This window comes from Erythranthe guttata, chromosome 14 (genome assembly GCF_056151865.1).
Source record: "Erythranthe guttata isolate IM_541 chromosome 14, IM_541, whole genome shotgun sequence".
Classification (NCBI taxonomy): Eukaryota; Viridiplantae; Streptophyta; class Magnoliopsida; order Lamiales; family Phrymaceae; genus Erythranthe; species Erythranthe guttata.
In genome coordinates, this window is record NC_142546.1 from 25,002,989 (window position 1) to 25,026,774 (window position 23,786).

The window sequence follows — 23,786 nt, forward strand, 5'->3', positions numbered from 1 at the left end:
AAAAAATTACAAAAAGCTATATTTAGTTATACGTGTAGCATTTTTTATTGTTTATATCAGAATAAATAAATTAATAAAAAAAGATAAAATTAATTAGAAAGAAAAAAAACACAAGTATTAAAAATATCTCTCTCGAATATATCGCTTGATTCACATTTCAATATTTCATCACACATCCAAACAAGAAAAAACCAGAGCTTCCTTCCCCTCTCTAAACTGCTGAACGCTACACAGATATACTGAAAGAAAAATCTGAAAGCAGAGAAAAAAAATGGCAGAAGAAGTGAGCAACAAGCATATAATACTGAAGGAATACGTAAAGGGTTCTCCGAAAGAATCGGATATGATTCTGAAAACCTCATCCATTAAACTGAAGGTGCCGGAAGATAATAGCAACGACGCCGTTTTGGTGAAGAATCTCTACTTGTCCTGCGACCCTTACATGCGAAACCGTATGAGCAAATCCGAAGGCAGCTATGTTGACTCGTTCACACCTGGCTCGGTGAGTCGCTCACTCGCTCGCTCTTTTCCTCCACATTTTTCATGCGAGCTATTTTAATTAGGGATTTTCTTCACGTTTCGAGCATAGAATTTAAGAATTAAAAAATATATATATTTTTTAATGGATGTTGTTGAAGGTGCTACTTTTGATGCACGATGTACACAACATAACAATGAATTGTATGTATATTATAACTGTGTATTATTAATTAAACAGGCTATAACTGGATATGGAGTGGGCAGAGTTGTGGATTCTTCAAACCCTAATTTCAAGAATGGTGATTTGATTTGGGGCATAACTGGGTGGGAAGAATATACCCTTCTTAAATCCACACAGGGTCTTTTCAAGATTCACCATACAGATGGTGTACCTCTCTCCTATTACACTGGACTTCTTGGTAATTAACTAATTGCTTCAATACTCTCTCTCTACTACTAATACATCTATCTACGAATTACGGTCGAAAAATGAAAAAGAAAAATCGGTTAGGCGATGTTTGAAAAGAATGGGATCACAATTTTTTTGATATTTTTCTTTGAAAATTGGTTGCCTGTGTAATACAATTTAGTGTCTGAAACGATGAAGGTATGGCTGGCACTACTGCTTACAGTGGTTTTTACGAGGTTTGCTCTCCGAAGAAAGGAGAAACTGTGTTTATATCTGCTGCATCTGGAGCTGTTGGTCAACTTGTCGGTCAATTTGCAAAGCTCTTGGGGTGTTACGTTGTTGGAAGTGCCGGAAGCAAAGAAAAGGTTTATGCTATGTTATGTGTACATCTCTAGTATTCAATTATCTACTAGAGATCTTTTGTGTTTACTTATTTAATTATTCGATGAAGGTGGATCTCTTGAAGAACAAATTCGGGTTCGACGACGCGTTTAACTACAAAGAAGAGCCCGATTTGGATGCAGCTTTGAAAAGGTTTTATAAGTCTTTTCAAGAAAGCCTAAAACGTCGTGCATAATTTTTGTTTCTTTCGACACATGGAAAAAAATGCTCAACAAATGTTGGTTTTATGCGTAGGTACTTTCCTGATGGGATCGACATATACTTTGAAAACGTGGGAGGGAAAATGCTCGACGCGGTGCTCCTCAACATGAGGGTCCACGGTAGGATTGCGGTGTGCGGCATGATCTCACAGTACAATCTTGAAGAGCCCGAAGGTGTGCGTAACTTGTTTTGCCTCATCAGCAAACGTGTTCGGATGCAAGGGTTTCTGGTTCCTGATTATTACCATCTTTATCCGAAGTTTCTGGAGATGGTTTTGCCACTAATCAAACAAGGCAAGATTACTTATGTTGAAGACATAGCTGAAGGCCTTGAGAGTGCACCGGCTGCTCTGGTGGGGCTCTTCTCCGGCCGCAATGTTGGGAAGCAAGTTGTCGTCGTTGCTCGTGAATAGACTATAATGCCCTTTTGTTACATGCAATTGTGCAGAGATAGTGGAATCCATGTAATGTGTACTAAACATGTGTCTGTTGGGTTCAAATCTTCTGTTCTGTTTTCTTTTTTATTTTACAATTGTGTTTTGTCTTCTGTCATCCAAATAACAGAATGTAATGGAAAATGAATAATTAACAGAATATATATACATATATGCACACACGCATATATATATATAGGCCCTAAATTACAGTGGATATGAGTATCCGCGGAGGTACCTTGAATCGACACCAGACTCCCTTACTAGAGCCACTCTGCCAGTTCGAGCCACCTGCAATAGTAAAGTAGCAAGTAACTGAGTTTCTCTCTCGAAAGGGTTATCCGGAAGTTTGTAGAGTTATTAAAAGACATCTATCGGTACAGTATCTTTTGTTAAAGTGAACATATCAACCAGTGGTAAGATAACACTAGGAGAAGTTGGAGATGTGAATTTCTCGAATCACCTAACTAAATCACGCAAACTAAGTGGCTAGGCACACAAAATAAATAACTTAACATGATAAACGGACAGTGTACCTCACAAATGCCGTAAGGTTCCAACAATCTTTGCAAGGCAATCATCTTGTCTAGATCTCCAGTGAGCTGGAAAATGCACCAAAAGAAAAGTCAACAAAGTAAAAGAGATACAGCACACACTATTTAAAGAAGTAAATGAAGAGTAGAACTAACTAATGGCAAACAAACAATATACTCGAGAAAAACAATTCTGCAACTTGATTTAAAAAATAATATGTAGATTAGTGCTCAACTACTGAAAATAGTGATAGTCGTTGAATATTTGATCAGAGTTAAGCTGCTATATGCATGTTAATTATATAAGACTTTACCTCGAGAGTTATAGTGTGATCAGAGACATCAACAGCTTTGGCTCTAAATATGCTAGCAATATCAAGAACATTGCGCCGAGCAGCAGCATTGACAGCAATTTTTATTAACATCAATTCTCGCTCCGCAAAAGGCAAGTGCGTGAAATCCCGAACCTAAAAGATTATATAGTCACTTTAGTGGTTCAGGAGCAAGATATATAGCTTGTCAATGACTGAGCCCTTTATCCACTCAAGGAGTTGAACATTCTGAGATATTACCAAACTATGAGAATGTATTTATGCTCTCACCTCATGAAGATCATTCAACTTACGGAGTTGCTGTAGCAACTTGCTAATAGATTCATCTGTACCAGGAACAACAGTAGTAATTCGAGAGAGCCCCTCAATTTCAGCATGACCAACAGCTAAACTCTAACATACAAACAAACACAGAAACGAACCGATGTCATCAGTTCGAAAACTCAAAAGGAGCAACATAGAAGTTATCAAAAACATTGTGAAAGATACAATATTATACTTACTTGAATGTTATATCCTCTTCGAGCAAAAACCCCTGTGACGAGGTTAAGGACTCCAGGAGCATCATTAACAAGCATCGAAAGAGTGTGAGACCGAAGCCCGCTTGTCTGCAAGCTTCGAAGAAAAAAAAATTAACCAATTGCAAGACCTCAAAACAGGTAGTGATTTTTTTCCAGAACTCAGAATAGCTAACAAGGACAAATCTTGATGAAATACAAAGGAGAATTTTTTTTTACAGACATGTAATCCATATCTTTAGAGATCGACCATGCATGCTAAGCTAATCTGTATCTCAACTCAACAAATCCTTGTAATGCATACATCACATAGCTGTTAAGACGGCTACTACATTCTGGGAGAAAATAAAACTAACTTGAAACACTTATCAACAACACTAAGTTGAAACAGTAATGTTAACAACAACATAGATGGCAAGTTCTTACATCTTCTTCATTCAGCACGCCCCAATGAGCATCAAGGACTTGATTGAAAGAAATTTCATCAGCTCTTTCCACTGGGTAAACATCTCCCTTCATACAATAAGGAAATTATATCATTCAAAAGTAGATCATCTAGAGGCGCTCGTCTATTATGCACCTACCGTCATTCCATTGCATGATCCTCTGAAACTATTTTATTGTCGACAGAGATATTCTAATATTAATGATTCAAAAATAAAAACTATAATGATACATAACTGAAAGAAAAACTCATTTGGAGCCACAAGAGATCATAATTTTGAACAAAGAATAGAGGATAACCACCCTTTAGTTGAAAATTCGAAAACTTGAAATCAGGAGAAACAAAAGGGTTTTTTATAACCTGTGTCATGAACTTATAATTATAATGCAAACATTGCTCGAATGAATAATCACATAAAGCTTCAGAGTTCTAAAATCCAAGCTTAGAAACCCTACGAGAATGATAAAACAATATTCAAGACATCTTAATCTTAATCAGTGCATCTACAATTTTCATGAGCAAAATATTAACAAAGTCAGTGCATCTTATTCTTTCATAATTGGAACTAATGAACTAGCATACCCCGACAGATGATTCAAATTCTCCCGCATGAGTTGTCACAGCCCTTGAAACACTATCAAAAGGCACTGCTGCTTCAAGATCTGGATATGAAGAGGCTGAGAACCGCCAAAAGGGAGCAGATTCCCCCATCTTTTCTCTTCTCAAGGCAATCTAGACAGAACCATCAAAAAATACCAAATTACACAGGAAAAGGGGAGAATGTGCAAAAACAAACTCTCATACTAGCTATTTTTGTTTGTTGGTTTTTCCAACTTCCGTTTTCATTGCCCCCACAATAAAACCAAACATACCATTGGCCCATACCCTTTCCCGACAAATCAACCCTATTCATTCACTTCAAACATTTTCACATAAAACCAAACACAATATACATTCCCTAATACATTTCTACAGAACACCTTTCCTAAAACCAAATCCAAACAAAGACATTATTTCTCAGTATATTTACTTTCCCAGTCCTGGCAATCTCTCTGATTCCAAATTTACTTAAATTCCTTTGCACTGCAACCATCTTCCCTGGATCTCCTGTTACCTATAAACATATGAAAAAAATCAGATAATGGCAACTACTAGCAGACACAACCAAATATATAAAGCCACACCCTCATCTTTCAAATTAACCATGTAGAAACAAATATCTGAGAGGATCAACTTAGATAGATTTTAACAAGAAATGGCTATGCAATTAGCCGCTACCCATTTTAAGGATGGAGGAAAGTAGAATTTCCATTCAACCCTGAGAGGCTAAGCTGAAGGAATTCAAAATGATCATATCCCCGCTGTTAACTTAACAAGAACCAGTTGTTATAACATAAATATTATACTATGCGAAAAGGGCTTCACATACTACCAATATGGTAGATGCTTCCCTGCTGTAACTTGCAATTATTGAACCTTGCATAAAAACATATTGAGTAATACAAATATACTTGCAGAACTAGCATTAGCCATCACCTCAATGGTTAGGGAGTGATCAGAGGTGTCCACAATTTGTGCCCTAAAAATGTCCATTAACCACATCACCTGGAAATTAAAACAAAAATAATGATATATGTTAACCACACAACAAGATGAACATGATGTGGCTAAAACAAAACATTGAAAATTTATCACAATACTGGACCAAGTACAAGGTATATACAATTTGCCAGGCTCAGATCAAATAAGTAATACAATTAATATCACAATATACCATAAAAAGAATAATGTAAAAGCAGAAATGAAAAATTGGCATCCAAAGAATACCTCTGCTCGATGTTGTGGATCCGCATTGATTTTGATGAGCATTAATTCCCGTTCCACTTGTGGCTCCTTTGAGATGTCTTCAACCTGGTTCCCAAGTTTGACCAAGAGTTAGAAACCACTTCCAATGAAACAATTCAAGTATTAAGAGTAAAAATTTAGAACGTATATGTGATGAGATGAAAATGCTGCAAAGAAAATAAACGCGGCAGTCATATCTGAAACAGTACACAAGTAGATTGAAACTTGTAAGTCGTATCTGTAAGATAAGCATTAGACCAGACCTTTAATACATTCACAAGCTTCTTGAGTTGTTCCATAACTTGTTGTATCACCTTCTCAGTTCCAGATACAACTATAGTAAAGAGAGCCTTATCCTTGTTCAGTCCCACTGCAAGGGATTCAATGTTATATCCTCTCCTGGCAAAAACTCCAGCGATTCGATTTATCATTCCACTTTCATCACCAACAAACACTGAAACAGTGTGTCGCTTCACCCTGGTTCAGTCATGCCAATCATGAAATTTATCAGATAAGTCTGGCAAGGATAACTGAAGTTCATAAAAATAAATAAAACGAATCTATAGATATATAAATTAAATAATAAATACGGCAAGAGATAAACAAATCTCCGTCTCCAAAATGGCTACACAGACTTACACCACATACGGGACCAACGCCTGCTTTTAATTATTTTTGAAACAAGAAGTATCAGGATTATACGCAATTTTTTTCGAGCATAATTATATGCAGGGTAACAAAGTAGAACTTAAAATTCATGTCAAAAAGCAAGATGTAACAGAATTGTCATCAACTTTGAAAAATATTAGAAAAAACCACCATGGAAACTATTGGGGAAACTTAAGAAGTGCAGCACTGTTCTAGCTAATTTTACACTTGCTACATATTCCTTATTTTCCCCTAATCATATAAAATTCAGTAGATATTTGACAATGATTCATCTCCTCAATTTCAATTCTGACAACAAAAGCCTTGACATTAACATTAACATGTACAAATTAGTAAACAAATAAAAAAAATTAAAAAAACAGAGTGATCGCCACGTACTTAGGATCGGCTGATGAACTGGCGGCGGAGGCGGTAAAACTAGATTCCGGAACTGACAAAACGGCGTCGTCGTGGCGCTTGTGATCGTCATCTGTACTCTGAGCATAAACCGCAACTCCTCTGTTGTGACTCGATCGGAATTTTACAGAGCAAAGGCTGCTGACGTCACTTTTGTGAACGAGGTTGCGCGAGGTTTTGAGTTCGTGAAATAGTGTGGAGTGAGTTGAAACAGCCGCCATCGGAAGTGTGTGTTTGTGTGTGTCTGTGTATATTCGATAAAAAATGGCGATTTAATTCCGGAAAGCGAGGTCAACGGTCTGCTTCGTGAATGAAACGGGTCGGGTTATAATTTGATTTCACAAACCCATTTAGTTTCCCCAGATCCAAACCGGCCCAATATATTCCAGATGACCTACGGCCCAGTCCAATTCTTGACGGTAAATCCCCCGAATTTTCGTAGGGTTTTCACCTCTCCCGCTCTTTTTTTTTTTGGTAAATTACGGTCAAGCCCCTGAGGTATGGAAAATTATGAAAAAGACCCCTCTTGTTTGAGTAATTACAACCACATCCCTCAACTATGAGTCTTCTTACACGTCCATCCTTATGGTGTCAAATTGAACATAATTTTCAAGATTTCGTGGAATGTTCTCTAGTTTGTAATCGTTTTGTGCAAAATCTGATGCACCACAATCTGATATTTACAAGCTAAGAAACACATCTCATGATACTCTTGTTTCAAAATATGGAGCTGTAATGGGATAAAACGGGTACAAATTAGATAATATTCCACATAATCTAGAAGATTCCACTAAATTTGACACTGCAAGACTGGATGTGTAAGACGATTCATTGTTGAATGGGGTGATTGTAATTATCCAAACATGAGGGTTTTTTTTATAATTTGATCATACCTTAGGGGTGGCCGTAATTTACCATTTTTCTTTTTTCTTTTTGTTTTTCTCTCTCCATCTTCACAAAAATATCATTTTTTAATTATTTATTATTATTATTATTGTTGTTGTTGTTGTTGTTGTTGTTGTTGTTGTTGTAATATTTTACAAGTGTAAAAGATAAAATAAGCTACCGACAAAATGAAGTAAAGTAGATTGGCAAGGAGGGCCATTTGCCAAATAAAACAATTGTTTTATGCAATCAATTTGCACAATGAGTGGCTGTGATGATAGTTTGACTGTTTCTTTAACCATAAAATCCAAATTAATGATATAGTTCTGATAGGACGATAGTTACTTCTCATGGCCCCACGTCACACACACTTGTGAATTATTTCAGGATATAACTGCAAAATACATAGTTATAGTGTATTGACTTGACTTTGACTTTTATAATTATAATGAAACAAAGACGAGTAAACGAAATATTAATTATTTCAGTTTTAAAACAATAAAATATACCTAACATATATTACTTTTCATTTATTTTTTGTTCACCAATTGGCCAATAATTAGCTGTGACCACGTGGCTTTGCCCATTCCTAGTCCATATTCAAAAGAATAAATTACACCTACACCCCTCAGGTAAGCTAAAATAACTTTAAGGTCCATGTAGTCTCAATAATTACAATTACCACCCTAAAACATTGTTAGAAACTGTAACGGAATAATGCATTGTATAAGTTATTCCGTTAGAGTTCTAAAAGACTATTAGTTTCAATGGTGGAGACATCATAGAGGTATGGGGTGACATGATTTTCCTAACATTTCTTAAATAATTATTATTTTATATAAGATTTATAAATATTCGTCTATGGTGGCATTATCGGCCCCGCAGAAAACAAATATAGTGCATATCGGTCATCAGGACATGAATTATTGCCTCCGGTAATTGTTTCAGGGGTGTGAATGTAATTATCAATACTACATGGACCTTAAAGTTATTTTAGCATACCTAAAGGGTGTATGTATAATTTAGCCAAAACAAAAAAAATAAAAATAAAAATAAATAAGGTCGGTAAACACAAGTGGCAAACGTATTTTCCGGTTAATTTAGTGGAATAAAAAACATGCATATTCTCCTCTCTTCATTTCATACTCTCTCCTTCAATTGTGCTCCGTTTCCTCTTCCTTCCACTCTCACTCAGATCCATTCCTTTTTTTTTTTGTTCATTTGATTCATTCTTTTTTCCGTTTGCTTCGAGAGCTCTGTTCTCTCAGCTCTCGAAAATTACGATTGAATTCGCCAAAATTGCACAGCTATATCCTAATTAATTTTATACGATAATATATTTTTTTTCAGAGGCAACAAACGGTTGAAATTTATCAACAAAATAGTTTGATTCCACTTCCTGAGGATTTAATTTTTTATTTTTGGTTTTTTCTGTTCTGAAATACATTTTCCTTGCCCTGATTTTTTGCCGGTTATGTGTTGTTTGGGAAGCGATTCTCTCGTTGGGCTTTGATTTTCAGTAATTCTTCTGAATTCTGAGAAATTGAAGTTGGTTTCGGAGGATAAGCGCCGAATGAATCCATTTTGACTAACAGGAGGCTAAGCAATTTTTTTATTTTTATTTTTTGCTTGAGCCGGTGAGCCCTGATTTTGTGAAGGTGGAGAGGCGAAATTGTGGGCAGGGAGGGGGGGGGAAATAAATGGACGTGGCATCGCAATTGAAGCGTGGAATATCACGCCAGTTCTCGACGGGTTCGTTGAGGAAGAGCGGGAGATTCAGTTTCCGGCGCCAGAATTCAATGGACCCGAGGCGGAACAATTTTCGGTTCAGCTTCGGCCGGCAGTCCTCGTTGGACCCCATCAGGCGGACACCGGTGGTGGACGAGGGCTCCGACGAAGTGCTGACTGTGCCGGACAATCTCGATTCCACAATGCAGCTGCTGTTCATGGCTTGCCAGGGTGATGTGGGAGGGGTGGAGGACTTGCTTGATGAAGGGATTGATGTGAACAGCATTGATTTGGATGGGAGGACTGCCTTGCACATTGCAGCATGTGAGGGGCACGTGGAGGTTGCCAAGCTTTTGTTGAGCAAGAAAGCCAATATTGATGCTCGTGATCGATGGGGCAGCACGGTATATAGTACTTGTTTTTTTGCCTTTTTTTTTTGTAGTTTTTAACGGCTTATTGGTCGATTTTTTCATTTTGTTTGCTATTGTGTATGTTTTCGTTATTTTGTTGCTACAAGTGACCGGAAAACTTGAATATGTTACTCTGCATTTTTCGAATAAGCTGATTGTTGTGGCTTTTATAGTAGTTAGCATATTTGGTGTTTTATGTCCAGTTGTTTGTGTTTCTGATCAATTGCCGTCCTCAATGGTAAAAATCATCACGAATTTCTTGTAAATAACAAAAAGGTGTAAAGTGCATTGAGTCCGATTTCCTCATAAGCTGTTAAGCTGGTCAATGATATTCAAACATTGTTGGTTTCTGCTTTGCTCTCGTGTCACGGATGATTCGAGTCTTACTCTATGAACTTCTAGTAATTGATGTATTAGGTACTCGTCTTTTGGAATTTGAAAATAGAGGTCTCGTATTTATTCTAATAGATTTCTTGACATGACAGGCAGCTGCTGATGCCAAATATTATGGAAATATTGATGTTTATAATATTTTGAAGGCTCGTGGGGCAAAAGTTCCGGTAAGTGTGATTTTCTATTTGCGGAAGCTTCTTTCTTCTTTAATGGACACTCACAGAATTTTATGTCATATTCCTAGAAAACCAGAAAGACGCCAATGACAGTTGCAAATCCTCGTGAAGTTCCAGAGTACGAGCTCAATCCATTGGATATTCACATACGGCGAAGTGATGGCATCTCTAAGGTATGTTCTATGCCGTGTGAAAATTATTTGTATCGTCATAGTGCGTCAAAGACAGTTAAAAGTCTTTAATGTGCTGCATAATATCCACATATTTATGTCATTAATTGTATTTGCATATCTTACTACAATTAGTTACATGTTCTAACTTTTAGTGTGCGATATTTGTGGATAGGGATCTTACTACAATTAGTTACATGTTCTAACATTTAGTGTGCGATATTTGTGGATAGGGATCTTACCAAGTTGCTAAATGGAATGGAACAAAAGTTTCTGTAAAGATACTTGACAAGGACGGCCATGCAGACTCTGAATCTATGTATGTATATGCTGCTTCTGTCCAGCTATTTTCTTTACTCAAATTTATATTGCTTACTTTTTTATCATATACGACGTACCTTTTTACTAAGAAATAGAACTCTAGCTAATGCAGTACTATCAAACTTATCAGCGGGCTGTTATAGCAGCTGGTCAAATATGACACAAATCTAGATACAGTTTCAACACCAAGTCCAAATGCCATGCAGCTAATATTTGAACCATGCTCGTATCTTCCATGGTAGCACAGCATTGGAATCCTTACTCTGCCAGCTTGGCGTATATTAGTTTACCTCGTCTCATTGCTTGATATAAACCTTTGAAAAATGACATCTGGAAACCGTTTAGTGTACTTTCTTTATATTGGTATCGGAGTTCATACGGGGCAGTGGAACAATATAGATTTTTTATCAATCATATATTTTTTTTCTTTGTTGTAGTCGAGCTATTTGATTTCTGTCCTTCTCATATTTTACGAACTTGACTAATTAATGTTTTACACTGCAGAAATGTATTCAGGCATGAGTTGACTGTGTTGGAAAAGGTTCGGCACCCTAACGTTGTTCAATTCATTGGTGCTGTCACCCAAAATATTCCTATGATGATTGTTTTGGAGTATCATTCAAAAGTAATCATCTCTCTCTGTCTATTTATCAACCTATTTTTTCTATTTATGTTTTTTTTCCTGTGTACATTCATGCATATATATGTATATATTCCTATGGGTGCATCGGTGTTGGGTACGTTGGCACTACGTCATGGTTATACTTATTCCCTTTCATGTAATCTCCTTATGGAGGGGATGAATATAAACTTGAGAGAATATATATCGGTTTCACTTTGCTTATCGTACTGTAAAATTTCAGGGAGACCTTGCTAGTTACCTTCAGAAAAAAGGGCGTCTGTCCCCATCTAAAGCATTAAGATTTGCTCTTGAGATTGCAAGGTAATTACCATTTTCAAAATCTCCTTTCATTTTTTCTTTTTCTTTTTTCATTTCCCCTTTTAAATCCATATATGTATATTCTGAAATTTCAGCCAATTAATTTATTTATTTTTCCTACACAGGGGCATGAATTATCTACACGAATGCAAGCCTGAACCAATCATACATTGTGATTTAAAGCCAAAGTAAGGCAACTAAATGCTTAAGTTGGTTAGATTGTCTGTATTAATTTATGTTATTATTATCAATATTTCTATACTTAAGAGGACTGTTATCATTGAGTACGCTCTTTTTAATATTTGCAATTTGGGTAAGGTGCCAGAAATATTTTGCTGGATTTTGGAGGGCAGCTGAAGGTTGCAGGGTTTGGTGTTATTAGGTTGTCGACAATGTCACCCGATAAAGCTAAACTAGCGCAGCCCGAGGCTATAGATCGTTCAAGTGAGTCTTCTCATATAAATATGTATATATATATGTATATATTAAAAGGGCATAGCTTCATGCATAAACCACTATACAATCTTAACGTTTTCGTTTTGTCTGTGTGAAATATAGGTTTCTATACGGCACCTGAAATTTTCAGGGATGAAATTTTTGACAGAAGCGTGGATGTGCATTCTTATGGTATTATGCTGTACGAGGTATACTTTTTGATGACCTTCCTACTATTTGGAATTATATTGCCCTAACCATATTGCACCCAAGCAATTTCATGATACAATATGTCAATCAGAATTTTATTGTTTTCACATTCTTTACTAGTGATTTCAATTTCTTAACACCTTCTTATTACTTGTGAATTGTGATAGAAGCTTGTTTCACATTTTTCGTAAGCAATCTAATTTATAACTCCCCATATTTTTTATATTCAGATGATGGAGGGGGTGCCACCATTTTCTTCTAAGTCAGCCGACGAGGCTGCTAAGTTAATCTGCTTAGAAGAAAAGAGACCAACATTCAAGTCAAAATCGAAATCATTTCCTTCAGACCTAAGAGAGTGAGTCGTCTTGTTTTGTTAATCATAGACGAGACTCCTGAAGAATAAAATCAATTTTCATTTGTCTTTTATTTTTAGTATAATGCCCCGTCCATTTTTGCTGACCACAAACGGCTTATATTTATATATTTATTCGGTTTAAAAATTTAAACGCTTGATTATTTCTGCATAACTGACTATCGAATATTCCAGGTTGATCGAGGAATGTTGGAATCCAGATTCTGGTGCAAGGCCAACATTTTCCGAGATCATCATACGATTGGATAAAATTGTGATGAACTGCTCTAAACAAGGATGGTGGAAAGATACTTTCAAGCTCCCTTGGTATATTTCTCACTCTTGCTCTATTAATTGTTTTTTAAACCATACCATGTTTTTTTCCATTACTCTCGTATTTCGTTAGTTTGCTTCTAATGACAAGATGCGTGACTTTGTGCAGGAAATGAGCCGCGCTATTCATTTTATGTAACGCGAAAAAAAGAAGAAGTCAAAGTTCAGAATGCAACTCGTGTTTGTGCACTTACTGAAAATAAATAACTAATCGTGCAATTGTGGATAAGTGGAAAACGAGTTGTTCGACGAGTGGGAGCCCCGTGTTGTATACTAAATAATCCGAATGATTGAAGAGTCATTTGGAGTGTATAGATTGAGGAATTGACAAAATAAGCTGAGAAAAATCTGCTGTTTGTGAGGGGTTTTTGGAATGTGTGTGAATGTATCTTTTGTTATGCTTGTATGTTTATGTTCTTATACACCATTATTAGATATCCTTATTTTTGTGCATATATATTATATATATAGATATATATTTGTTTTTTTAATGTGTGCTTATAAGATTTTTTTTAATGAACGAACATACAACCAACTGTATAGGTGAAGAGTTAAATTAAATCTACACTCTTGTATAATAATTTGCAAAAAAAGAAAAAAAAGAAAAAAAAAGAAAAAAAGAATATTGTTACAATTGAATAGAGCAGTGTGATCAAATTCATGGCTTCAAATGCAATGTAATATAATTTTCTTTAAAAAAAATGGACTTTAAAAAAAAGTCAAATCAAGGCAACCCAATTATTGTTTTACAGGCAAAATAAATTAATATTTACTGCTATATTTGCTATCAAATATCAATTGTTGTTTATTATAATTTAAATGTTACGTTTAACTAATTCAATTAAGGAGGTAGGCCGTCAATCAAGACTTTCCAGGAACTTGGGGGCGTATTTTCTATTTGCCATAAACTTGGGGAGCCAAATGAGATTTATGAAAAGTACAACGGTCCACGTGCGTTTCTTATTATACAATACACTACCGCACACCGGATCCCAACCCTGTTCCTCCGCAGCCCTCTTTCCCCCCGGACTAAAACCTCCGTAAACCCCCCGCCCCCGGCCACAACACCCACACAGCTGCTATACACAATCTATAGATACACACATTTATATATATTTCTTTTGATATATGTGCACATATTAAATTTCAGAGGCGGACATATTTTATTTCGACTTCTGATAAATTTCTACATACTTTCATTTGCAACTGTAAGTAATCTCTCTCTTTTTAATTCACACACTCGCTCTAGATAGGTTTTCACCGCATTTTCCTGTTCGATTACTCTATTTGTTTTTTCTGATTTTGTAAATTCGCAGTCAAATGCCTTGAATTGTGTTTTCTTGTGAGACAAGTTTGATTCATTTTAATTTTTTTTAATATTCGAATCCCTACTTTTGAAGATGGTGTTTAGCGGTAGTATGTGTTTGTGTTTGTGCTATTGACTCGTGAGCTTTCTCTTAGATAGGTTACTCAGATTTTTTTTTTTCATTTAATGAAATTCGATATCTCATCTAGTTTCGTTCGTATTTAATTATGCTCCATGGATTGTCTGCGAGAGCATATGCAAGTATTCTTGTCTTTATAGTGTCGATAAAATGATTTAGCCGTCAAGCAGGACCGATAGGAAAGGGAAGGAAATCATGAATATGAGTGCCTGTAAATCAGGCATCAGCCTTTCGTTTTCGTAATTGCAGAATTAGCTGAATGATTTACAAGTGACTCTAATTAGTTTCACATCATATGTGCCAGTTGTTGGTGCAGGAATGTAATTGGTGTTGGGAAGATAGGCAGTTGATTAATAGAGTTATACCTGAAAGTTTCACATAGTTATGCAGCACTTTATCACAATCTTCTTTGTTAAGTAAAAACTGGTTTATAACTTATAGAAGTGTCATGAGAAACTTGATTTTCCTTGTTGCTCATGTCCAGTAAACGATTGCCAAAATAATCGTAACCTGATCAAAAGTTATAGACAAGCAGGCCTTGATATATTTGCACAATTACTTGTATTCCGGGTTTTACTGAACCCATTACCAGCTTCGTGTTCTCGTAATTTACATCGGTAACCAGTAGCAAAATTCCTGCAATTCTTCAAAAGGTACCCTCTGCAAAGATGAACAACAAAATTTTATGTTTGTATACAACTGTGGACAACTGTGGACAACTGTGTTACAACTTGAAATGAAGGAATAAATATGTCCCTCTTTGGCAGATACACTGCATTTACTAATTGACATATAAGCGATTAATGGGATACATCTATTAGCTGCAGTTATGGACGGTTACGTTATATTCAATCAGCTGATCTTTCTTTATTTTCGGTTTTATTGTTTACACGTGGTTAATTGAGCACATGAAAGAGTCACAGTAATGTGTGGTTACTCAGTATTAACTCAATTAAGTCATCCAGTCTTTCAAACATAAGGCTGACTTTGTTATACAGAGAATATTTTTCCTTGTCCTATTATGTTTATTTCATTTTTGTAATGTAGATGCATATTAATACTTAACAATCTAATCCAATTTTATTCTGGTAAATTCTTTTGTTGTCTCACGTAACTAGTTGGTGTGTGAATTCTGACTTTGATTTCTTTGTGAAGTATAAAAACCTTGATGATGGCTTCTCGGGCGATTTTGAGGAGGAGAAAGATTGTATCAGATTACTTGAATGTCCCTGTTCGTTCTACACAAAGTTTCCAAACCTTGGGGCAGGGGCAATCGGGTCAGTGTTTTGATTCTTGTGGTTATACGTCCATCAAGGACCACGTCTCTCAAAATTCAGATCAAATTAGACAGACTAATGAAACTTCAGCATTGAGCAAGAAATTACTGGATTGCTCAATTTCACCGGTTTTTAGACACAAGGGTTCTGGAATTACATCATTCAGTTATGGAAATAGAAGTTCGGATTTTAGTTGCCTGATGGGTGTTAGGTTAATGTCGCAACACAGACATTATGCTTCCACAGCAACTGCAAAGCAGCCCGATCTGGGAAGTGATGATGAGAACAATGAGGAAATGTCTGCAAAAAAGAGAAAAGAAGCTTCGCCGGAAGAATGTGATCAAGCTGTTGTGGGTCTGAGTACTGCAAAGGCCAAAGCAAAAGCTAAAAAGTTGCAAGAATCTCAGAGCGTTGTTATGCCTGTTTTAAAAAAATTATGGGCCACACTATTAGGCATTGGTCCAGCTCTGAGAGCTGTGGCTTCCATGAGCAGGTTAGATTTCTTTATCAGTGTACAGTTTCTCCCCACATCTCTGTTGTAACCGATTAAAACAGATTCCCTTTATGATTTGTTTCCTGTACTTGCAGGGAAGACTGGGCCAAGAAACTCATCCACTGGAAAACTGAGGTTGTATCAACATTGCAGCATTACTGGTTGGGGTTTAAGCTTCTGTGGGCTGATGTGAGGATCAGTTCGAGATTATTGATGAAACTTGCAGGTGGAAAGAGCCTGTCCAGAAGGGAGAGGCAACAGCTTACAAGAACTACTGCTGATGTGTTTAGGCTAGTTCCGTTTGCTGTTTTTATCATCGTTCCGTTTATGGAGTTTTTGTTGCCCGTTTTCCTGAAGCTCTTCCCAAACATGTTACCATCAACCTTCCAGGACAAGATGAAAGAAGAGGTATGCATATGTGGTTGAGACAATAAATGGTTATTTATCTTCAAGAATTCTCCAATAAGAATGTTAGTTTAACTGGAAATGGACTTGTAGGAAGCATTAAAGCGGAAGTTGAATGCCAAAATAGAATATGCAAAGTTTCTTCAAGGGACAGTCCAAGAAATGGCAAAAGAAGTCCAAAATTCACGGAGTGGAGAAACTAAGAAAACGGCTGAGGACCTGGATGAATTTCTGAACAGAGTGAGTGCAAAATCATGAACTTGTCAATAGAAGATGATGCCTCCATAATCCCAGTTTATATTATTTTGATGTGTTTGATACAGGTTAGAACTGGTGCTGGTGTCTCAAATGAGGAAATTTTGGGATTTGCTAAGCTGTTCAATGATGAACTCACACTAGATAATATCAGCAGGTTCATTTTTTCGTATTCATAATTGTATCTCATTGTTTAAGATTAAAATATACAACAATCATTACATGATATGGTTGTGTTTTTTGCAATTTAGGCCTCGTCTAGTGAATATGTGCAAGTACATGGGAATCAGCTCTATTGGAACAGACTCTTACTTGCGGTATATGCTACGGAAGAGGTTGCAAAGGTGTGTTGTTTCCCATTCCCTTCACTGTGCAATGAAGTCTTGTATTCTTTTTGGGAATTGTGCATATGGGTCATTTCTACATAGTAAAGCTAATCATTGTTGTCCGAGGAACATAGCTTATGATGATCGTGCAACTGTTTAATTTTTCATAGATTTGGTATCATAAAATTTACTAAAGTATGCATCAGTTGCACCTGCCTATATTTCGTACTTCTGTTAGATTTTTCGTTTATAGAAGATGACGTGCCGGTTCAATACCTGGTTTCCACTTTTATGATAAATCAATGTTTCCTTGCTTGTGATGTGTGATATGTTCATATGATAGGCGCATTAATAATTTAGAAGAATATCTCGAAAGCTCCTCTGATTTGATAGTCATAGACCCGGAAATGTACCAAGTTTGCCTTGTTCTATGCTGCTCCAATTTTACAGCAATATTAACATGTGTTTTCCTGAATAAAATAAGACAACCCAACTGGTCAACTACAGTCTTTACTGTTTACCTATCCTGAATATTTATTTGGTCATTTGGATTCAATTTTTCAGTATAAAGAAAGACGACAAATTGATTCAATCAGAGGGTGTGGAGTCTCTATCAGAGGCTGAGCTTCGCGAAGATTGTAGAGAGAGGGGAATGCTTGGAGTAGTTTCGGTGGAGGAAATGCGCCAACAGGTTTGTGTCATTTATTACGACAAAAATACATATATACAGAAAGTGGACATATAAGATTTAGTTTATATGAATTGACAACAAAAGTACAGTACTGTTAAAAAATAGTAGAACAAAGTACATGAGACCTTTGTTCGTCATAACCTAACACTCTACGCATCAATCAAACTGCCTTTCATATTTGAACTTTACTGCATAATTATTTTATGAACTCCTAAAAGTTTTTTATGGTTTTATAAATAATCTGTGCAGAGTATGACAGAACTGCTTGATGAAAACATAGATGTTTGATCATTTTCCATAAGAAAATGTAATTACTTCATCAAAATGTGAAAAACTCAAAACCTTTAAGGCGCAAAAATTCTATAATTTGGTGACTTTTACGAATTTGTATGCAGGCGGAAAGTTTCTATTTATAGGTTATAGGAGATGTAGGCGTTTCCTTTCACTGGCTAATTATCATCATTGATTTTCTTTTTTCTTTTTTTGGTTGCAGCTGCGAGATTGGTTAGATTTATCTCTGAATCACTCCGTTCCATCTTCACTTTTGATTCTTTCCAGGTTAATTGGATAATAGCCAACTTATTATTTGCCTGTCCAATTTGAAGTTTCTAATCATCGTCTGATTCTTACATAGCATCTTATGTTTCTGCACATGCTATTCACAGAGCCTTCACACTCTCAGGAAAGTTGAGGCCCGAAGAAGCAGTTCGAGCTACACTGTCTTCCCTCCCAGACGAGGTTGTGGATACTGTGGGTGTTACATCATTGCCATCTGAAGATTCTGTATCAGAAAGGAGACGGAAGTTGGAGTTCCTCGAAAAGGAGGAGGAACTTATCAAGGTTGATGAAGTTTCTTACTTTTTCCCACAAATATTTTGGTCTAGAAAATGTTCTACGTGATCTCTTATATATATTTCTTTTCTTTTTTTCTTAAATTGACCTAAACTAGGAGGAGGCAGAGAAAGAGGAAGAAGAACTAGCCAGAAAAAAAGAATCTGTTGGTGCTGAAGTTGATGTGGCTTTGAAGGAGATGATTGTTCCAACTGCAAGAGAAGCACAACAACAAGCTAGAGCAAGAGCGCTGGATAAACAAGAACAGCTTTGTGAACTTAGTCGTGCATTAGCTGTTTTAGCTTCCGCTTCTGTAATAAACAAATTTCTAGCTTTAAGTTTGTTATGAGTTGGCACTTCTGCATTCATATTTCTTCTCTAACTCTCTTTCTTATTTTTATTTATTGCGCAGTCAGTGAGCAGGGAGCGCGAAGAATTCCTAAGGCTTGTCAATAAAGAGGTATCATATCCTTTTTTCAGCACTTCTAGTCTCGACTCTCAATAATTACTCGAAGATTAGATATTGTTTTAATTTGATCATTTTCATGATTAAGGTCCATTTGGATAAATGGTTACATGGAGATCTGAGATAAGACATAACATATCTAAATTTAGATCACTTTCAGTTTTGTCCTTTAGGAACTCAAGGCAAAACTGGTGACATGCCTGTCGAATATTATGCTTCCACTATAATTGTTGTATTTTGTGCAAACTGCTTATAAAATATAACTTCAGAGTTCAGACCTTTGTGTTCGTTATGGATCACAAGAATTTTAGTCTATTATATTCCAGATCATAAAATTCCAAAGTTCATGTACAGATCATCGAAACCTCAAACATATTTTGTCTCATGAATTTCAAATTACTCGTAGTTCTTGGATATTTGATGTTTTGCCTTTATGTGTGCAAATACAACTGAATATATTTTTAAAACTGGATAGTTTCGACTGCACGTGGTAATTTTCTCTTAATTTGTCAGATTAAGCTTTACAATAGCATGGTGGATAAAGATGGTACAGATGGTGAAGTGGAGGCAATGAAGGCCTATAAAGCTGCCCATGATGAAAGTGAGGATGGTGCTGAAGTTCCTGAGAGACACGTGGTTTCATCTGCTCTTATAGATAAGGTTTGTACACACCCCCACCACCACACACACACAGACACAGCTATCCAGACAGCCACAATTGGCAATTGGGAGAAACAGTTTGATGACATTAACTTACGTCATGTGGTTTGATGATTTGATTTAGGTCGATGCTATGCTTCAAAACCTCGAGAAAGAAATTGATGACGTTGACGCAAAAATTGGTGACCAATGGCGAATATTAGACAGGTAGAGGTGTATCTTCATGCTTCGTTTTTTGGGGGCCTACTTTTAGATAGAAATATTGAAACCTGACGTAACTTTTGATGTTATCTAATCTATTTCTTTACGTGTATAGATACTTCTGTCTGAATGCATTTAACTGCATCATTTCCTATGCAAAATGATCATTTAACACCGTATGTATATACAGGGATTACGATGGTAAAGTGACTCCCGAAGAGGTGGCAGCTGCTGCTGCGTATTTGAAGGACACTTTAGGCAAAGAGGGGGTACAAGAACTAATCAGCAATCTTTCTAAAGACACAGGTCAGTGTTTACCTTTGCTTGAATGTGGCTTGATGGATTTCACTGTCCTATATCAAATTCTCGGAACAACCAATACACTGGTCTTGCGTAATTATTTTTTAATTTTTTTTATTTTCCTTTCGTGTTAACGTTATTCTCTGCTACAGATGGAAAGATACTCGTTGAAGACATAGTAAGATTGGGCAGTCGCGTTGAAGGTAGCAGCAGAGCTGAATCGGAGGAAATGTAGAGAATAGAAGCACTGCCATTTTTTCCCGCTTTAATAGTACAGCAGGTGCAGCGCACATTTTAATACCCTCTTTTTTTTTTTTTTTTTTTTTTTGTCACCACTCACCATCGGCACTGAAAGATCCCTTTTTTCCGAGTTTGAGCACGAAAACGAGATCTTAAAAACAACAGTGGAGAAATAGATCTGTTCTTACTGCTTGAGTAGGAATAAATTTTGAGAGATGAAAACAAAGCACCTGTATAAAAGCCATCTTCAATTTTAACACAATTATTATATGAAATCTCGTTTTCTGATGTTACAAGGGACAACAATTTAGCTAGACATAAGTTTCGAAACAAAGTCTTCGATGTTGTTTGCAGATGTTCCGCCTTTTTCTACTGCCTCGTTAGCCAATTCCTTCCACTTACAAGCATTTGTCTTGATCTCCACCCCGTTATCTCCTTGAGTAACTTCTTCTATGCACATTGCAATTTCTTCACGACCAACAATTCCATTTTCACCACTCTTAACTCGAACCCCGACTCCCCAAACATCCTCGATAAACTTGGAATTTGTCGTCTGGTCAATCTGCCAAGCCATGGCTATAAGAGGCACCCCGTTGGTCAACGCTTCGAGCGTTGAATTCCACCCACAGTGAGTCATAAAACATGCCAAGGCACGGTGAGCCAAGACCTCCATTTGATGGCACCATTCGACTATTAGCCCCTTTTCTGATGTCAATGAAGTGAAATTCGGAGGTAGCTTTTCCATTTCCGAAGCTCTTACCACCCATAAGAAGTAACGGTTGCTCATTATTAGGCCGTTTGCCAGTTCATCCATTTGTTCTTTTCCGAGCGATGCTATGCTTCCAAATGAAACGTAAACAACAGAGGCGGTTTCTTTCGAGTCTAGCCATTCTTTGCAGGTGGTGGTGTTTGGCTCGAATAGGCTAATCATGTGGCTCTTGTTGTCCGAAAGTTTCTCGTCTTTCTGCAGTAATGCGAATGTGGGACCCACGGTCTTGATTGGCCATAGTTTTGCCATCCAATCCACTACCTGAATTTTTTTTTATTTTTTTTGTAAAAGTATGTACTTCAAAATGTAGGTAGATACTGTCGTAAAAATATTCAAATGAACGGTACCTCGTATTCCAGGTTGTCGAATGTGTTGAAAAAGATCCAATCCACTTGGTCAAGATTCGAAAACTGATCAGCGAGAAGTGTCTGAACAGTTTGACTAGCGCCCCCAATCCCAGTAAAACAAGGCAAATCTCTAGTCTCGAGTGTAGGCAGTGAAGGCAAAGATAATAACCTGGAATCTTCTTCTTCACGAGGAATTCTCAACGACCCTTGTTTCATATGGTAGTAAATAGCACAAACACCACAAGCCTGAGTGAAAAACGAAGCTCCAAGCAAGCCTCGCACGTGTGCTACGTCCAAAACCCACGGCATTATTGAGTCGTACATAATAAGCTTAGCACAAGAACCGCGACTTTTCTGTTCGTCGATGAAATTTGCCAGGTTCTGTGAAAGCACGGTTTTCAACCGTTTGAAGTAGCCTTCGATGGACTCGGGTTCTTTAACTTCTTCCGAACCATCAGATATGTTCTCTATGGTAATTGAGCTGCATAACGAAAATTTGGCAGATTTGCTCAAATTCGTGGTGATGATAACGGTGATCGATAGACCCTTTGAGGCTAAGTACTTGGCAAATGCAAGTGCAGGATTTAGGTGGCCTGGTGCAGGGTATGGAACGACAAGAATACGAGGCTTTTGTTTAGCTGTCTCTTCTTCTACTTTGGCCATTGTTTTCTTTTCTTGCAGGTTGTAATGACGTTAGTTTTTTTTTTTTTTTTTTTTTTTTTGTTTATGTAAGAGAAATATATGCATATGGTTTCACATATGTAGTTAGTTATGAAGTTTCCTTGGTGGGAATTGCCAAGTACAGCTAAGTTTTGTGAGGCTGCTATAATCTCTTCTTGTCATTTCTTCTGTGATGTTTCGGCATTTTTTTGTCGTCGTGGGATGCATTTAACACGCATACCATGGTACAAATTGGATAATATTCCACATAATCTAGAAGATTCCACTAAATTTGACACTACAATGGTGGACGTGTAAAAAGATTCATAGTCTGAGAGGTGGGTGTAATTACCCAAACATGAGAGGGATTTTCGTAATTTGACCTTACCTCAGGGGGTGTGGCCGTAATTTACTCTTTCAATTAAGATTTGAAGCAGCAAAATCCATATTGGGCTTTTTCACTATAACTTGGCCCAATAAGTATTTTAAAAAGCCCAAAAAATTGCCTGCCATTCTTTTTTTTTTTTTTTTTTTTTATTCAAAATATTTTGGTTGATTATTTTTCATTTAATTTATGAATATTCGTGCCAAACCACTTGCCTAACCTTGGCTTCTAGTAGCAACTAGCAACTTTAGCCAGCCACAGACGACGCCACGTGTCAATCCATGTTCCCACCGGCCTACGCAACTCGTGGGGCCCATTCGGGCCGGTATGTTTGTCATCACACTAATCATGGCCCATCTTTCTAAATCACAAAATCATACTCCAACAAAAGATTCTTTCTTCCATTTTACTATTTTTGGAAATTTATTGGAATCACAAAATAGCATGTCCAATACTTATTTATCTTCAAATATTCCATTTTATTCTAGATACACAAGAGAATAATTTGTATAAAATCAATACATTTAGATAAGATTAAATTACGAAAAAATTCTCATGTTTGGGTAATTTCAACCAACTCCTTCAATTATGTATTTTCTTACGCGTTCATCATTATGGTGTCAAATTCAACATAATGTTCTAGATTCCGTAGAATAATCTCTTCTAGTTTGTACTCGTTTTATGAAAAAATGCAGGTTCTGATGTACCACAATTTGATTTTTACAAGCCAAGAGACACATCTTATGTTCATCTTGTTTCAAAATGTGGAGCTCGAATGAGGTAAAACAGGTACAAACTAGAGAATATTCCACACAATCTAGAAGATTCCATTAAATTTGACACTACAATGATGGACGTATATGAAGACTCATAATTGGAGTCATTGTAATTACCCAAACATTAGAGGAGATTTTCATATTTTAACATTATCTCAGAGGTGGTGATAATTTACGCTATAATAAAAGTTTGATTTTTCATGTTGAAGAGATTGTTCTCAATGACATAAAAAAATACAAGAT

The 23,786-nt window shown here is 36.6% G+C and overlaps 5 protein-coding genes across 5 annotated transcripts; 3 read left to right on the forward strand and 2 right to left on the reverse strand.

Annotated features, from left to right (window-relative positions):
- Window positions 1–58: 58 nt before the first annotated feature.
- On the forward strand, window positions 59–2,132 carry LOC105959482 (2-alkenal reductase (NADP(+)-dependent)). The gene is made up of 5 exons (XM_012983591.2): window positions 59–502; window positions 719–899; window positions 1,088–1,254; window positions 1,341–1,423; window positions 1,526–2,132. Exons 1-5 carry the CDS (start codon window positions 272–274, stop codon window positions 1,902–1,904), a joined length of 1,041 nt encoding a protein of 346 aa, XP_012839045.2. The 5' UTR covers window positions 59–271; the 3' UTR covers window positions 1,905–2,132.
- LOC105959481 (acetolactate synthase small subunit 1, chloroplastic) lies at window positions 1,962–6,964 on the reverse strand. The gene is made up of 12 exons (XM_012983590.2): window positions 6,646–6,964; window positions 5,862–6,075; window positions 5,581–5,664; window positions 5,290–5,358; window positions 4,784–4,867; window positions 4,336–4,485; window positions 3,735–3,821; window positions 3,294–3,398; window positions 3,061–3,183; window positions 2,773–2,925; window positions 2,462–2,527; window positions 1,962–2,216 (listed from the first exon to the last, which is right to left on the reverse strand). Exons 1-12 carry the CDS (start codon window positions 6,882–6,884, stop codon window positions 2,133–2,135), a joined length of 1,458 nt encoding a protein of 485 aa, XP_012839044.2. The 5' UTR covers window positions 6,885–6,964; the 3' UTR covers window positions 1,962–2,132.
- A 1,653-nt stretch (window positions 6,965–8,617) lies between these two features.
- LOC105959485 (Integrin-linked protein kinase family) lies at window positions 8,618–13,471 on the forward strand. The gene is made up of 12 exons (XM_088812978.1): window positions 8,618–9,680; window positions 10,172–10,246; window positions 10,324–10,428; window positions 10,659–10,744; window positions 11,251–11,371; window positions 11,610–11,689; window positions 11,812–11,874; window positions 12,012–12,130; window positions 12,245–12,330; window positions 12,562–12,686; window positions 12,879–13,010; window positions 13,126–13,471. Exons 1-12 carry the CDS (start codon window positions 9,249–9,251, stop codon window positions 13,130–13,132), a joined length of 1,431 nt encoding a protein of 476 aa, XP_088669104.1. The 5' UTR covers window positions 8,618–9,248; the 3' UTR covers window positions 13,133–13,471.
- A 448-nt stretch (window positions 13,472–13,919) lies between these two features.
- Window positions 13,920–20,894, forward strand: LOC105959486 (uncharacterized). The gene is made up of 15 exons (XM_012983595.2): window positions 13,920–14,224; window positions 15,617–16,231; window positions 16,327–16,639; window positions 16,730–16,876; window positions 16,960–17,048; window positions 17,143–17,235; window positions 17,782–17,908; window positions 18,402–18,466; window positions 18,574–18,748; window positions 18,858–19,052; window positions 19,152–19,199; window positions 19,719–19,865; window positions 19,990–20,072; window positions 20,257–20,372; window positions 20,519–20,894. The coding sequence occupies exons 2-15, from the start codon at window positions 15,630–15,632 to the stop codon at window positions 20,599–20,601; spliced, it is 2,283 nt and encodes a 760-aa protein (XP_012839049.2). The 5' UTR covers window positions 13,920–14,224; window positions 15,617–15,629; the 3' UTR covers window positions 20,602–20,894.
- Window positions 20,813–22,539, reverse strand: UGT74F2 (UDP-glucosyltransferase 74F2). The gene is made up of 2 exons (XM_012983596.2): window positions 21,723–22,539; window positions 20,813–21,636 (listed from the first exon to the last, which is right to left on the reverse strand). The coding sequence occupies exons 1-2, from the start codon at window positions 22,383–22,385 to the stop codon at window positions 20,914–20,916; spliced, it is 1,386 nt and encodes a 461-aa protein (XP_012839050.2). The 5' UTR covers window positions 22,386–22,539; the 3' UTR covers window positions 20,813–20,913.
- Window positions 22,540–23,786: the final 1,247 nt, after the last annotated feature.

What these genes read in the sequence shown, in the direction of transcription:
- LOC105959482 (XM_012983591.2), top strand. Translation starts at nt 272, where the DNA reads ATGGCAGAAGAAGTGAGCAACAAGCATATAATACTGAAGGAATACGTA. An exon ending in ACTCGTTCACACCTGGCTCG is followed by an intron (nt 503 to 718) that starts GTGAGTCGCTCA and finishes TTAATTAAACAG; the next exon opens with GCTATAACTGGATATGGAGT. An exon ending in CTATTACACTGGACTTCTTG is followed by an intron (nt 900 to 1,087) that starts GTAATTAACTAA and finishes GAAACGATGAAG; the next exon opens with GTATGGCTGGCACTACTGCT.
- LOC105959481 (XM_012983590.2), bottom strand. Translation starts at nt 6,884, where the DNA reads ATGGCGGCTGTTTCAACTCACTCCACACTATTTCACGAACTCAAAACC. An exon ending in AGCTTGTGAATGTATTAAAG is followed by an intron (nt 5,665 to 5,861) that starts GTCTGGTCTAAT and finishes CTTGGGAACCAG; the next exon opens with GTTGAAGACATCTCAAAGGA. An exon ending in AGTTGAATGATCTTCATGAG is followed by an intron (nt 2,926 to 3,060) that starts GTGAGAGCATAA and finishes ATAATCTTTTAG; the next exon opens with GTTCGGGATTTCACGCACTT.
- LOC105959485 (XM_088812978.1), top strand. Translation starts at nt 9,249, where the DNA reads ATGGACGTGGCATCGCAATTGAAGCGTGGAATATCACGCCAGTTCTCG. An exon ending in GTGATCGATGGGGCAGCACG is followed by an intron (nt 9,681 to 10,171) that starts GTATATAGTACT and finishes TTGACATGACAG; the next exon opens with GCAGCTGCTGATGCCAAATA. An exon ending in CATGCAGACTCTGAATCTAT is followed by an intron (nt 10,745 to 11,250) that starts GTATGTATATGC and finishes TTTACACTGCAG; the next exon opens with AAATGTATTCAGGCATGAGT.
- LOC105959486 (XM_012983595.2), top strand. Translation starts at nt 15,630, where the DNA reads ATGATGGCTTCTCGGGCGATTTTGAGGAGGAGAAAGATTGTATCAGAT. An exon ending in CTGTTTTAGCTTCCGCTTCT is followed by an intron (nt 19,053 to 19,151) that starts GTAATAAACAAA and finishes TTTATTGCGCAG; the next exon opens with TCAGTGAGCAGGGAGCGCGA. An exon ending in CATCTGCTCTTATAGATAAG is followed by an intron (nt 19,866 to 19,989) that starts GTTTGTACACAC and finishes GATTTGATTTAG; the next exon opens with GTCGATGCTATGCTTCAAAA.
- UGT74F2 (XM_012983596.2), bottom strand. Translation starts at nt 22,385, where the DNA reads ATGGCCAAAGTAGAAGAAGAGACAGCTAAACAAAAGCCTCGTATTCTT. An exon ending in TCGACAACCTGGAATACGAG is followed by an intron (nt 21,637 to 21,722) that starts GTACCGTTCATT and finishes AAAAAAATTCAG; the next exon opens with GTAGTGGATTGGATGGCAAA.